Source organism: Pundamilia nyererei, unplaced genomic scaffold (genome assembly GCF_000239375.1).
Source record: "Pundamilia nyererei isolate P.nyererei 1_Seehausen unplaced genomic scaffold, PunNye1.0 scaffold00148, whole genome shotgun sequence".
Taxonomy (NCBI): domain Eukaryota; kingdom Metazoa; phylum Chordata; class Actinopteri; order Cichliformes; family Cichlidae; genus Pundamilia; species Pundamilia nyererei.
This window is the reverse complement of record NW_005187549.1, coordinates 1,257,627-1,271,898: the sequence shown is the minus strand read 5'-3', so window position 1 is coordinate 1,271,898 and position 14,272 is coordinate 1,257,627. Positions and strand designations below refer to the sequence as shown.

The 14,272-nt window shown below is 44.0% G+C and overlaps 2 protein-coding genes across 3 annotated transcripts; both read left to right on the top strand.

Moving 5' to 3' along the window:
* The first annotated feature begins 13 nt into the window (after positions 1-13).
* Positions 14-5,844, top strand: LOC106456377 (zinc finger protein OZF-like). Its single transcript, XM_013913753.1, has 2 exons — positions 14-28; positions 950-5,844. The coding sequence occupies exon 2, from the start codon at positions 1,378-1,380 to the stop codon at positions 2,416-2,418; it is 1,041 nt and encodes a 346-aa protein (XP_013769207.1). The 5' UTR covers positions 14-28; positions 950-1,377; the 3' UTR covers positions 2,419-5,844.
* Positions 5,845-8,311: 2,467 nt separating this feature from the next.
* Positions 8,312-14,022, top strand: LOC102206983 (zinc finger protein 2 homolog). Of its 2 annotated transcripts, none has more exons than XM_013913737.1 (2): positions 8,312-8,715; positions 11,739-14,022. In XM_013913737.1, the coding sequence occupies exons 1-2, from the start codon at positions 8,421-8,423 to the stop codon at positions 13,844-13,846; spliced, it is 2,403 nt and encodes an 800-aa protein (XP_013769191.1). In that variant the 5' UTR covers positions 8,312-8,420; the 3' UTR covers positions 13,847-14,022. The 2 variants fall into 2 exon arrangements, with proteins under 2 accessions (XP_013769191.1, XP_013769192.1); XM_013913738.1 differs by having other exon boundaries at positions 8,652-8,715; positions 11,789-14,022.
* Positions 14,023-14,272: the final 250 nt, after the last annotated feature.

Sequence of the window (14,272 nt, the reverse complement as noted above, 5' to 3'; positions counted from 1 at the left end):
AAAGGATGAACTGAAGCTCTGCCATCACGTAATGTCGCATACTGCTGTTTCTGATGTCATTATAAAAAAAAAAAAAAAAAAAAAGAGACATAAAGTATGTCCCAATTCGTAGGCCGCATCCTTCAGAAGCCGCATTTGAAGGCCAATTACCTCACGGCCAGGCGACGAAGGCTGTCATAATTTGAAGGCTGCTCCAAATGCGGCCAACAACTGTGTCCTTCATTTCCCCAGATTTTAAGGATGGGTCGGGTCCTTTTTTCAGTGTTTTATTTGTTTCTGAGTAAATCGGTTTAGCTGAGATTAAAGTTATAGTTTTCACACAGCTGAATAAACGTCAAACAGGAAATGGTTAAACAGAAATGTGAGATGGTCGAGAATTTACTCCAATGTCATGTTATATATTAGCGAGCGAGGAGCAGACGGCTGGGTTTATTAAACTCCACCGCGACAGCTGGTGACGCAAAGCTGAAAGCTAGACCATCCCATTTAACAGCCTCGCACTTCTGGCTTACTTGGCTTTTAAAGGACCTGGCCCACATAGACCGCGAAGGCCAGGTCCTATGCGGCCTATGAATTGGGACATACCTATACTGTAATGTGTATAGTCACTTGTGAAAAACCTTTGACTGGTTAAATTAAAATATTTCAATTTATTCAGATTTTTTTGTGTTTAAGTAAAAAAAAATACAAAAATAAAAAAATTTAATTGTCGATTTGAATGAGTATACCAGTGCAATTTTGGGCACTATATGAAAATAGCATTTGTTTTTGGAGGTTATTTAACATATCATGATATATATTGTGTATCGTGATGTAGCCCCCCCCAAAAAACGTGATATCAGATTTTCTTCATATTGCCCAGCCCTAGTTGCAATAACTCAGCCATCACTAGGTGCATCTCAGGTGTTCTGATCTGATTGATGCTGACAACTGTTGTTTTCCTCCTCAGATCCTCTGCAGTCAGTGACGCTGTATGACCCAAACGACCCCACAGACCAGGATCCCTCCGATCCAGAGGAGCACGATGGCAGCAACGTTTCCTGTCCATCATCACCTCCTTTGCCCTCGCCATCCTACCACCCACCCCTCTCTGAGAGCAGCGATGGAGACCCGGACAGTGACTGGATTGAACATAGGCGGACTCTGAGACCTCTGAGGAGGAAGAAGCGTAGCCGTCCGGCGCTCAGTGTCACAAGCAACCGGAGGCGCTCGAGTCTGGCTCAGAGCTTCAGCTGCCACGTGTGTGACCGGGCACTGCAAGGGAAAGGCTTCCTACTCAAACACGTCCTGCACACCTGTGCCAGCAACCCAGACTTTCGCTGCGGTTACTGTGGGGAGTGCCTGGACTCTGCCGATGGCCTGAAGGCTCATCTGCAGATGCACCAGGACAAAAGCAAAACATGCTCCTTCTGCGGGAAAACCTTCCATTCCATCCTGGCCCAGGAAATGCATGTGCGGTTGCACACAGGAGAGAAACCGTACAGCTGCAACTTCTGCGGCAAGAAGTTCAGTCAGAAGGGCAACCTGACGTCACACCTGCGTGTCCACGCAGAAGAGAAAGCCTTCAAATGTAAAGAGTGCAGCCGTGCCTTCTGTCACATGAGCTCTTTGGAGCGCCACATGGAGGAGCACAGGAGCTCAGCAGTGCACACCTGCAGTGTCTGCGGTGAGGAGTTCAGTAAACGGAACAGTCTGCGGCAACACATGGCAACTCATCAGAAGAACGACAGCCTCAGAATTAAGACGAACCGCACTTCAATACCGTCCTTCCGCTGCAAAGTTTGCAGTGACACCTTTGATAGGAAGACCCTGTTAGTGAAACACGTGGCGACTCACCTGCAAGACACGGACTGCCGCTGTGGACTCTGCGGACACCATTATGAGTCCTCTGACAGCCTTGATGCCCACCTGCGCTCTCACCGTGAGGCTGGCGGCACCTGCAGCATCTGCGGGAAGTGCTTCCCGGGCCAATCGGCGCTGCAGATGCACCTGAGGATCCACACTGGGGAGAAACCCTACAGCTGCAGCTTCTGTGGGAAGGCTTTCAACCAGAGTGGCAACCTGAAGACACACCTGAAAATCCACACGGGTGAGCGGGCGTTCTCCTGCAGCCTGTGTGGGAAAGGCTTCACCCAAAAACAGACCCTGGACACACATGTCCGCTTTCACAACAAGGAGCGCCGCTTCCTGTGCCAGGTATGTGGGAAGGGCTTCATGCAGGATGTGGACCTTAAGAGACATATGCTGATCCATACCGGGGAGAAACCATACACCTGTAGGGTCTGTGGGAAAAGTTTCCAGGCCAAACGCTCGCTTAATGGGCACCTTAAAGTGCATTTAGCTGGCCAGGAGGACTCGAGGCCAGAGCCGCAGAGGACAGCAGAGGACAGCTTCTACTCAGGATTCACGCAGTTGTAGTACCACAGCACCTCCCCATTATTCATAATAGCACAGAACACTACAGTTGACAGGAAGTTTCTGACAAAATGGAATCTCTATAAAGTTGGTCATGTTTTCATAATGGTAGTGGTACCACCTTCACTGACTGTACTCCTGTCGTGTCCACCTGTCTCCCTCTCATTCACACACATGCATTTTGTTTTCCTCTTACTGGCTCCTCTTTTCTCCAGAGCATACCTCCACCTCTCCATGCTCTCCTCCACCTACTCACTACAGATCACGGCGTCATCTGTAAACATCGCAGTCCACAGACCTTATCTCTCAGTTGGTCCTTCACCACAGTAAACAAGAGGGGCTCAGAGCATACCTGATGTAATCCCACCTCCACCTTTAACCGCCCTGTCACTCCTACCACTCAATTCACCACTGTCTCTGTCCTCATACATGTCCTGCACCACCATCACAGACTTCTCTGCCACTCCTTACTTACCGCAGTTCCTCTCTGAACTGCTAATCATCTGATCCCTCTGACCCACAAAGACACAGTGAAGCTCCTTTTGACCTTCTTTAAACTTCCTCATCAACACTCTCAAGGCAAACATCACATTCACTAACTGTCATCCTTTCTCATTTTCTTCATTCATCATCTCCTCCATGTACTGCTTACATCACATCACACCCTCTTCACTTGTTATTACATTTCAGTCCTTGAAACAGCTTGGTCTCTATGTCTAACCAGTCTCCTTCCTTGGTGTCCAGTCTCACATACAGGTCACAATAAGCTTTTTCTACCATTGCTGTCCACTGAGCCTGTGTACTTCTGTCTACTTTTTTCAATCATACCACTTTTTCTTTGCTAACCTCTCCTGTAGTTCCTCATTCCTCCACTAAGTCTCCTTGTCCTCTTTCCTCTCACTACTCAGTCCTCTGTTAACTCTACCTGCCACCGAAAGCTTGTTTCACCTCCTCTGTGAACTCTGTACAACATTTATTTTTCTACAACTTCCACCATTTAATCTTTGCCCCTACCTTTGCTCAATTCCACTGCTTTTTTTTTAACTTTATTTTTTTTCTTTAGAAATACACAGTGCATCTTGCTCCTTTATACATGCGCATATATACACACATACTGTACACATACACCCACACCTACATACATATACACACACCTTCAAATACCTACATACATACAAACTTTGCATATTGTTGTATGTGTCTACACAAGTGCCCATTCAGCACAAAATGGAGAAAAGTCCAGTTGAGCACTAAACAAGGTCCAGGAAATAAAGTTAAATGAAAAGAGATTGAGATGGGAAAATCATTTTGTATGACCATATCTTTGAAATTTTTCTTTACAGAGTCTTAGAGAAAAGGTAAATGTTTTCCATTTCAAAAATATCTTTTACCTTTTTAATCGTCGTTTTCTCTCTCCAATAAGATTTAATAGCAGGACAGGTCCAGAATATGTGATAGTGATCAGCCATGGTGTTGCCACATTGTCCCCAGCAGTTACTAGATTCAGGTTTGCTATTCTGAAGTGGTTTATTTTTAGGGTTAATGAAAAATCTAATGTTATTCTTCCAGGAATATTCCCTCCAAAGAGGGGACCTTGACGTGCTATTGTTTGTCTTCTTTCTCCCATTGGGTCTTAACATATTGGGTGTAGTGCTTCCTGAATGATTGTAAATATGAATACAGTTTAGAGATCAGCCTTTTATGTACTTTACCTTTCTAGGTGTTCACAAATATGTCAATGAGGCACCCACTCCCTTACAACTTTATTATTTTTAGTGTACACGTGTTTTTCCTGTAGGCTTATATCACCCAATAAAGACTGTAAAACCTGTCTAATTGGATAAGTACTGAAGCTGTAATCGTAATTGTCCTCCAGGTTAGGTAAAGACAATCTACCTTGGTCTTTTGGTAACTGTAGAGTCTCAAGTTGTACCCTGGGTTTTTATCTCGCCAAATAAGTTGTGAGATCATTCTTTTCCACTCATTAAGTTGTTTCGGGGGAATTTCAATTGGCAGGGACTGAAAAAGAAACAACACACGTGGTAAAATTGTGAAGAAGAAAATGGTCACAATTTCTATTCTGCCATACAGACAAACTGTCAATCCCATCTTCCTGAGTCCACTTTTATATTTTGTGTGATAGCGTTATAATTTAAGTTATAAATTTCTGTCAAATCCTTTGTTGTGGTGACTCCAAGATACGTCAGTTTGTTAGTATTCCATTTGAAATTATGCATTTTACGTATGTTTTCTTTTGGTACATAGATGTAAGTTAGAGTTTGGGTTTTTTGCATATTTAATTTGCAACCTGAGTATTGGCTAAATTGTTTAAGACGAGTCATCAATTTAGGGAGGCTAGAGTCCGGATTGGACAAGGTCAAAAGTACATCATCTGTATATAAGCATATTTTATACTCCACTCCTCGATTTCCTTGTCTTCTCTAATCTATTGAACCAGGGCTCTATAAAGAGTACAGACAAAGTAAAGCTTAGGGGACTCCCCTGAAGACATCCTCTCTCAAGCGTAATAGTCGTAGACAGATTTCCATTATTTTTTATCTGGGCAGTTGGACGACTGTACAGAAACAACCTATGATCTGTTCTTTGAATTCAAATGGTTTTAGTACTAAGAGATTCAGGATTTTGATTTTTTGATAAGTTTGAGGAGTCCAAGGTAGGGTGTAATTGTACATTTCAGTCTCCACCACATATCAGAACACCTGATGTCTCTGTAGCAACTAAATCAAACATGGTCCTTAATAATGATTTGTGTTGTCCAGGAGGTCTGTAGATGTTAAGTAGCATCACTACTTTAGAGTCTAGAATTCCTTTTACCAAATTATATAGTCCTTCCTCAGCTGGAAGGAATTTGTTTTAAAATTAGAATTGCAACTCCCCTATTGGGTCCCTTTGTGTTTGATAAATAAAATATGTATTTCAATCTGGGGTGTTTAGGTTTTTGTGCCCTTTTTTGGTAAAGCGGGTCTCCTGCCAAAGAATTATATGATGGTTTTCCTCTTTCATTCCAGCAATAAGTTTACATCTTTTAACTGGGTTTTGTAACTCATTGACATTAAGTGTTAGTAAACTATACTGCTGAAAGGACAAGCCTTGTATAAGAAACAGCATTTACATTGTAAACCTTGGGTGACAAAAAACACAACACACATCTGACAAAACTTGGAACTTTAACTGAAATAGAACAAATGAGAGAATGGTGGTTTCTACTCAAAATCAGAATTTCCCAAAAACCTTTTGGAGAGGAAAGCTCTTGCATTACGAGGGGCCTCTCCTCGGTAAGGTTATGAATAATCAAAGTATTACAAAGTAGTTAGTAGTCAAAATAAACAGGAAAACAAGCTCCCAGAACAGTGGCTTATTCTCCAAGTTCTCTAAGGCAGACATTTGTAACTTCCAGTGTAAAATTAAACTGAAATGGTTACACTAAATTATATTTAGTGTTGTTAAACTAAAGTGTCAAGCCTTACCCAGGGAAAGTCAAATCGACAGAGAAACTGAATTTCTCTGGATTCTGTGGTTTGGGTCTCTCTCTGTGACTTCTTTGCATTCACAGCTCCGTATCACTTAGGGACAACTCCAACTTAATAAATGTTTCTAAAAAAACTCCCATAGTTTGTCTCTTACAGTGTCTTCAGGAATTCCGTATACACAAATGTTGTAGCTATATTTTTCCCAATTTGTGTTTTCACCTTCTTTTTCCCCCGCTTTTTTTCCTCCATGAAATCTGTAACAGTCAGTTTAAAGATTAGTTGATTCAAATAAAATGTCAGATATCTTCCATTTGAATCTTCTCAGCTCTGAGCACTCCTCCTCCTTTAAGTGACATGTATTTTCCCTCAAGGTGCCACAATTGGTTTTTGCTTCAGCAGCTGGTGGAGAGTCCGCTGACATGAGTGTGAAGGTTGTCTGTCTCTCTGCGTTAGCCTTTCGTCAGCCTGGTTACCTGTTCAGGTGTGCCCTTCGTCTCACCCTGTGGCAGCTGGGATAGGCTCCAGCCCCACAGCCCTGAGTGGGATCAATTCTAGTTATGATTTTTGGTTTAACCTTCAATATTTAACCATTGCCCTAAACTCACGACAATCTGCTTTAACTTTGGAGAGAACTGAGCATTTTAAATTTTGTATGTTTTTATACAATCTTATTTCCAAAAAGTCCTGTAAATGAAATTTAGGGATATGTGAAACTGAAAGCTGAAAAGATCCATTTATGCGTATGATATTGATGGTTTCTATTTTTAAAGGTCGACTCATTGTGATTTTAAAAAAGAGAACAGGGAGTATGTAAACAGAGTGCCGTTTCCCTTCAGTTACCTGTGGAGCTGAGCAGAGCACTGAGGTGGTAACATTGATTTGACATTGACTTTGTTGCATCAGTAAAATCTTTGCAGCACGTTCATGCCTCCAGCAGGTCAGGAGAGTCTGAAGGGAACCCAGTGCTGTCGCTCTGAAGTCATTTGAAGAAGGAAAAACATGATGTTTGAAGAACACCACAGGTGACCTGAGTTTGTTCAAACTGATCCACAGTCTTTGTGGCTTCAAGTTTTTTTTTTTAGCTGATTTAAAAAAAACAATTTTATGTTGGAGTGATGAGTAATCAAAAGGATTTAATAAGTTTCAAGACTTTTATTGTCAAATAAATGTGTGTGAAGAGTCAGTGTACAGTGCTGACCTTTCTTCTGTGGATTGGTTCTAGTTGAGGTTCGCAAAGAGGAGGCCTGGCCTCGGTCAGCAAACTGTTTACAGGCCACTGAGAGAGAGCATGTGCAGCTTCTCTCTGTGAGCAGGTGACGCTTGACTCTTCAGTCTGATAAAAGGGAGAGAGACTGAAAAACATGCAGCTCAAAGCTGAAACTAAGTGTCACACTGAGTCTGTGTGCATCTGTTTAAACACAGATGCTGTTTCACATCAAGCTCTCTCTCTCTGTGTGTGTGTGTGTGTGTGTGTGTGTGTGAGAGACGGAGAGTGAGCTGATGTGTGGTGTGTTAATGTTTCAACCAAGGTGATGGCCTCAGAGTATTTAAAGATGAAATTATTCCAATTGTGGAGGTAAACAGACGACACGAGAGCTCTCGATTAACACTCCTCGTTTATTACTCATCACCACACAACTGAATACTTTTCCCTCCAAAACACCGCAACAACACTTCCTGAGAACTGGGTGTGAGTGGAGCCCTCCAGTGGTTCTATAGTGTGGTTTAAATATTGGAGTTTCCAAAATACTAGCTCAGAGTACTTCCTGTCTGTACAGTTGCTTCCTTCACTCAGACGACCTTCATCTTCTGTTCTGAGGAACATATTAATGCGAGAACATAACAGTGAGTGTCTCAGAGTAATCACATTACTGTTACTATTACTCTGACCTCATAACCCGAGTTATCCCCCCGCAGGGATAAAGTTTTCCTCTTTGGTTTGGCTTTAAATCCATCATTGTGACAGGAAAGGAAGACTTGATTATGCTTTCTGTTCACGTTTAACACACAAAACGGACCTTCAGGTAAAGAAGTGGCTTTGATGATGAGCTGCAGATTTTATAACCAGAAGAGGAAACTGAAGTCCTCGCAGCTGAAAATTCATTTTTCTATACCTCTAAACTGGTGTGTGTGTGTATAAAATTTTATTTTTAAACAAATCAGAAAGAAAACAGAAAAATAAATACAACAGATATAGTAGAACAACAAGTATAAGAAACCAAATACAGGCTGATATTTCGGATCTAACTTCTCATCTCCTGTGCGTTTGTTTCTTGCTTTGGTACTTTTACCCAAATTTTGATTGACAGCAGAGGTCTAGACAGTTAAACACAGGGTTCACACTTAAAGCAGCTCAGCTGGTACATTTATCCGCCTTAATATAAAAACACTCGGTCTCTCTCGGGAAGCGATGCGTCCTCCACTCCAGCAGGGTCGTGCTCTGGCTCGTCGATACTGAGCATAGCGGGTTTTCGGGCTGTTTACCTTCCTGTGGCCGCAGAGCTCTGATGCGGGATGTCTCTGACAGAATCCCCGCCAAGCTGCTGCGGACTCCGGGCTTTGGCGGAATCTGTGTCAGAGCTGTTGGCACGGGTTGCGGAGGAGGTTCTGGGCGCGTTGGAGACGCAGAGCGGCGGTTCTGGGTCCTCCAGAGGACCCGGCCGTCTGCTGCGGCCGCTGCTCGCCGAGCGGCTCGAAGCGGCAGCGCAGCAGATCGTCGGGCTGCTGGAGCGGGAGGTGGAGGAGTCCCGACGACAGCTGCGGCGGCTGGAGGCGCTGCTGAGCCCGGTGGTCCTGCTGAACCGGACAGGTGAGCTCCGTGTCTGCTGCCGTGGCTCTCCGGGCAAACAGGACCGGAGCTGTTCAATCAGAAATCGATATTGATCGGGAAGAGGTGACATCACAAGAGCATTACTGTAGTTCAGGAACAGCACCGGAGAGTAAAAGGAAAAGGGCGGCTTATGAGCCTCACACATGGCAGAGAGACAAACAAAGACACTGTTTAAAAGAGTCATTATCTCGTAGAAAACCTCAAAGTCTGACTGCTCAGGAACCAATCCTTGTAATGCCACTGGGCAGCTACTTTAAAACACCAACTTTATTAAAACAAAACAAAACAGAAAGTTTGAAAGCTTTTTTTCCTTGCTGGCTATTCTCCTACTGCACATACTGAGAGGAACATCATAGCTTTATACAGGCAGACTGCAGAGCAGAGACAGTAGGTACCATGATGGCGGCTGCTGGTTTGGCACAACCTGCTCTCAAGCCTTCAGATCAGGTCTCTGTACTCAAGAAACCATATGTGAGATGGAGAGAGAGGCAAGTCTGACTGAAACTATTTTCTCACTGGCTAATAAGCAAGTCTTAGAAATGCCATGGCGCAAATGTACAAAAACCACGTTGTTTTACAAAGGCTTCTTCTGAGGTCTTATAGACAGGTAGTCAATAACCACGTCAGGTTAACCTGACACGTGGTTAGGATCAGGATAAAAACGTCTCAATCTCACAGATCTACAGACTGGTCTGAGACCGTCTAGCAACCACAGGATGTGAAAGGTTGCTGGTTACTTTCCTGTGATTTCTTTGTTTGCTAAAACATTGCTGCTTCATAGTTTGAATGGAAGTGATGGATTTGCGTGTAAACACTGTCAATTGCACAGCAACTGTTGGTTGCTATGTGTCCTATATGGTGGACAAGTCTTTAGCACATGTGCATAACATGATGTGAAAATCATTCAGGTGGCGGGCAGCATGAACACCCAAGTTTGTAAATGTGATAACCTGAGAACAAGGTCACCTAGAACTTTCAAACTGATACCATAAGTCTATCTGCTAAACAATAATAATAATAATTTTTCTTTTCTCATAAATTTAAGGCTTTCACTTCACCTCATCCACCTTTTTCGTTACTGTCTTTAACTTCTGTGGTCCTGGCACACTGTAGTACTAGTATGAATTTCGCTTTGTTCAGCAACAGCAACATGAAAATTAGAGAGAGCCAGTGAGAGCTGTGATTGGCCTGTTAACACGTGCTGCAGTTTAAACAGATGTGTTTAATATGAGACAAAAAAAACTAATATCTGCTTTCTGTGATGACATTTTGTTGGCGATCGACTGTGGTAAATATGCATTGCTTGTTTAGTTGAATCTGACTGCTGCATTTGACATGATGGATCATGATTGTGCTGATCTCTGGTAAGGTTGGGCGATTGGACAAATATATAGACTACTGACAACAGGGCAGCCTATTGTCGAAAGTTTTTACAAGGGCCATTTATTTATTTATTTGTCCATGAGTAAGTTTGCTAATAGTGTCGGTTAAAGCTAACAGGCAGTCAACAGAAATAAATAATAGCGTTGTTTTAACAGCACCCTCCTTTAACTGCGAACAAATGCACCCTCCTCAGAGTGCACCCAAATGCAGCAGCGATTCATTTACTCAAACTCATAACAGAAAGAAAGAACCGCAGTCGCCTATGTTCAGGAAAGAAAAGCATTTTATTTAATTAAAAAACACAATGTTGGGAAGGAAACAAAGAGAAACTGGCCTCTTTTTTTCCATTATAACTGTGTTTACAGGCCGTTCCAGTGTTTATCTGTCTTACACACTCGACCAAACAACAGATAAGTTAAAAATCAAAATGTCTCTTCCAGCGAACATAAAAAAAAATCCCCAATGTAAAGTTTAGTCTTTTGTGCGATTCGGCGCATCTCAAATAAATAAATAAATGAATGAATAATCCAAAAAAGTAGCTATATTAATGCTGAAACAAAGAAGAAAAGAAGGTAAAATATTCCCTCCAAACAAAACTTATAAATTCTTTGACAGGAAAACAAGCATTTTTACTTTATCCGGTTTTAGTAGTGTGCGCAGGTGGTTAACAATATTATGATGCGTTCTGAAGGTGTGCTTGTGGCTGGTATAAACAGATATTTGCGTGCCATGTGTGACATCAATAGGAAATGTTTTTCATGAATTTTCCACCAAACCAGTGGATCGTCTTCTCTGTCTACGACCTCCTCGGTGAGGTAACAGTCCATTTCTATCTGCGCCTTCTCCTGCAGTGTGCAAGTTGGCAATTAGTTCGTCCATGTTTGGACTTCTTCTGTGTTCTAAACGGGCAAATCAGTCCGTGCATTGTTACATCACTCTGCCCATCGAAAAGTCTGTGCATCCATGAATATATCGTCTATCGTCGGTTATTGGACTGACGATTGTCGGTTGGAAAATTTTTACATATCGCCCAACCTTAATCTCTGGACTACAACACTGTGTGGGAATTTCCGGCTTGGCACTTTTGTGGATAAAATCACATCTTTCTAACAGGAACTTTTGTTTTAAGTTGGGTTCTGCTTCATCATTTGTGGCCCCTTTACAATGGGGGGTACCGCAGGGCTCTAATCTTGGGCCAGTACTGTTTTCATTGTTTCTCCTGCCACTGGGTACGATTTTTCAGAAAACACGATATTTAATTTCATCTATATGCTGACGTTTGCCAGCTTTATCTACCTTTCAATCACTCTGATATCTCCTCAATTGGACTCCTGCTTGTTTGTCTTAGCGATTTGAAGTCATGGATGGCTCCAAAAAATGCATCTAAAAATAAAAATCTAAAAATATTTCTGCTGTGCAGCACTTTGATCGGCCATGTGTTGTTTTTAAAGTGCTATATAAATAAATTATGAATGGAGCTACAGATGTGTGCTGCATTCAGGTGCTAGTGGAAACACTGAACATCTGTATTTCATGTTGTTTCACTGTTACTTTCTGTGTCTTTCATGCCGCAATTGCTTTTATGAACTGTTGACGGTTTTTTCTTTTTTTTCTTTCAGACACATCTGCTCTTTGTAAGGTCGCTGCTAATGAAAGTCTCTGCCCACAGGCAAACTCCATCCACATGCCTTCACCTCTGCCCAGCCCTGCCTCCTCAGACATCACCTGTGCAGCTAAAAGTGATGACCACTGGAGAGGCAGCCAAAACTCACTCTGCATTAAAGGGACAGATAGGAGAACCACAGACAGGAAGTCCAGTGGGCAGAGACAGCGGACAGCATTGTTGGTGCGCCCGACAAATCAGCCTTGTGTCCTCTGTGGAAAGATTTTCCGCCATCGAGGGAATCTGTTGAAACATGTGAAATTGCACTCAGACTCCCCCGAGCATCTCTGCGGGGTCTGCAAGCAGCGCTTTGAGTCATCAGACAGTTTGTCAGACCATCTGAGATCTCACATGGAAACCCTGAGTGGTGGAGGCGGGACCTGCAGGGTCTGCGGGAAAATGTTTCAGAACATGGAGACACACATGAGGAGCCACACTGGAGTTAAACCTTTCAGCTGCGTCCTCTGCCAGAAGAGCTTTCCCCGATCCGGAGCATTGAGGCGCCACAAAAAGATTCACAGCAGAAGAAGCACTGACCCTTGCCCCGTCTGTGGACTCAGCTTTGCTCAGAGTGAACTTCTCCAAGAGCACCTGAAGATCCACGAGCACGGTGGAGACCAAAATGAGAAAGACAGCGGGAGTGAGGACAGTCAGCCGGACTCACTGAAGCCAAAGCGGGAGGGACCAATGCCAGATCTGAAGTCAGCAGTGCTCTACTGCAGAGTCTGTGGTGATTCGTTCCACAGTCAAGGCTTCCTTAGGAAACATGCCCAAATGCACTGCAGGGAGTCAAAGAGCATGTGTGGCATCTGCGGACAGCAGCTCGACTCGCCAGATGTTCTTCTAACACATTTGCAGTCACACAGAGAGACTGGTGGGACCTGTGGTGTCTGCGGAAAGACTTTCCAGAACATGGAGACGCACATGAGGAGCCACACGGGCCTCAAACCGTACCACTGCTTGGTCTGTGGCAAACACTTCCCCCGGCCAGGTGCGCTTAGGCGCCACAATAAGATCCACAGTGGTGAGCGCCCGCATGTTTGCAACTGCTGTGGCAAGACCTTCATAGAGAGCAGCGCTTTGAAAACTCACAGAAAGAGTCACTCATTAGAGGGTCAAGATGGCGAGTCACCGGCGCACTCTCACACCAGGACATCTGACATAGAGAATGCCAGAATGCCGCCACGCTGTAAAGTTTGCGGTGAGTCTTTTCACAGTAAAGTAAGTTTGAGAAAACATGCCAAAAATCACTCGGCAGAGTCTGTCTGTGGGGTCTGCGGTGAAAGTATGCCGCCATCAAAAACGCTCACAGAGCACCTGCAGAGTCACAGAGACGCCGGCAAAATCTGTCACGTATGCGGGAAAACCTACCAGAACATTGAGACTCACATGAGGAGTCACACCGGCATCAAACCGTACCACTGCAGTGTCTGCGGGAAGTCCTTTCCGCGGTCTGGTGCTCTGCGGCGCCACAAGAGAATCCACAGTGGGGAGCGACCATATATCTGCGAGTTCTGTGGCAAGACGTTCATTGATAACGGCGCTCTCACCTTGCACATCAGGAACCACACCAGAGACAAACCATCCAACCGCATCTCTTGCGAGACATGCGGGAAGAGCCTCGCCTCCATCCACGTCCTCGAGGTTCACAGGAGGATCCACACAGGCGAGAAACCCTTCCAGTGCTGCATCTGCGGGAAAGCCTTCAGGCAGGTGGGAGGGCTGAATGCCCACAAGCTGACACACACAGGTGAGAAGCCATTCAGCTGCAGCCTGTGCACTAAGAGCTTCAGCACCAAAGGTTACCTGGAGACACACCTCCGCTTCCACAGGAAGGAACGCGCGTTTAGCTGCCACCTGTGCTGGAAGGCCTTCGTCACCAAGAATGACCTGAAAAAGCACCTGCTGACGCACAGTGGGGAGAAACCATACAGCTGCCGGCTCTGCGGCAAGAGCTACCAGGAAAAGCGCTCCCGGGACGTGCACATGAAGGTCCACGCAGACGCCAGTGACGACCCAATCACGGAGCAGGACACTTTGCAGCCCCAGCTGCTGCAGCTGTAGAGACCAGTCCAGACCAGTTTATACTGGATTTACTAACTGATCAGAGACAGAAAATATTTTCACAAGACCAAATAAAATCTTCCTGAATATGTATGTTTTTTGGTGTTTGCAATAAAAAAAAAAAGCTCCTGCAGGGCTTCGAAAACAGAGGGCCCTGAAAGGATCCAGTTCTTTAACCCAGGATTGTTTATTCTGAGTTCCACTGAGTCCTGAGTTCCTGGTAATGTGCTAAAATAATCCTGGGGTGAATGAGTCAACTACTTTCATTAAGAGTTTTTAGCCAATGAGCTCAAAACATGTTTGAGACCACAGGACACATTTCTGATTTTTTCCAGCATTTTACTCTTCCCAAAACATTTAAACATTCAGAAATAAATAATTTGGTTTGATAAAATGTTCTCATAAGAAAATTAAAAACTACAGAAA

What these genes read in the sequence shown, in the direction of transcription:
- LOC106456377 (XM_013913753.1), top strand. Translation starts at nt 1,378, where the DNA reads ATGCACCAGGACAAAAGCAAAACATGCTCCTTCTGCGGGAAAACCTTC.
- LOC102206983 (XM_013913737.1), top strand. Translation starts at nt 8,421, where the DNA reads ATGTCTCTGACAGAATCCCCGCCAAGCTGCTGCGGACTCCGGGCTTTG. An exon ending in GGTCCTGCTGAACCGGACAG is followed by an intron (nt 8,716 to 11,738) that starts GTGAGCTCCGTG and finishes TTTTTCTTTCAG; the next exon opens with ACACATCTGCTCTTTGTAAG.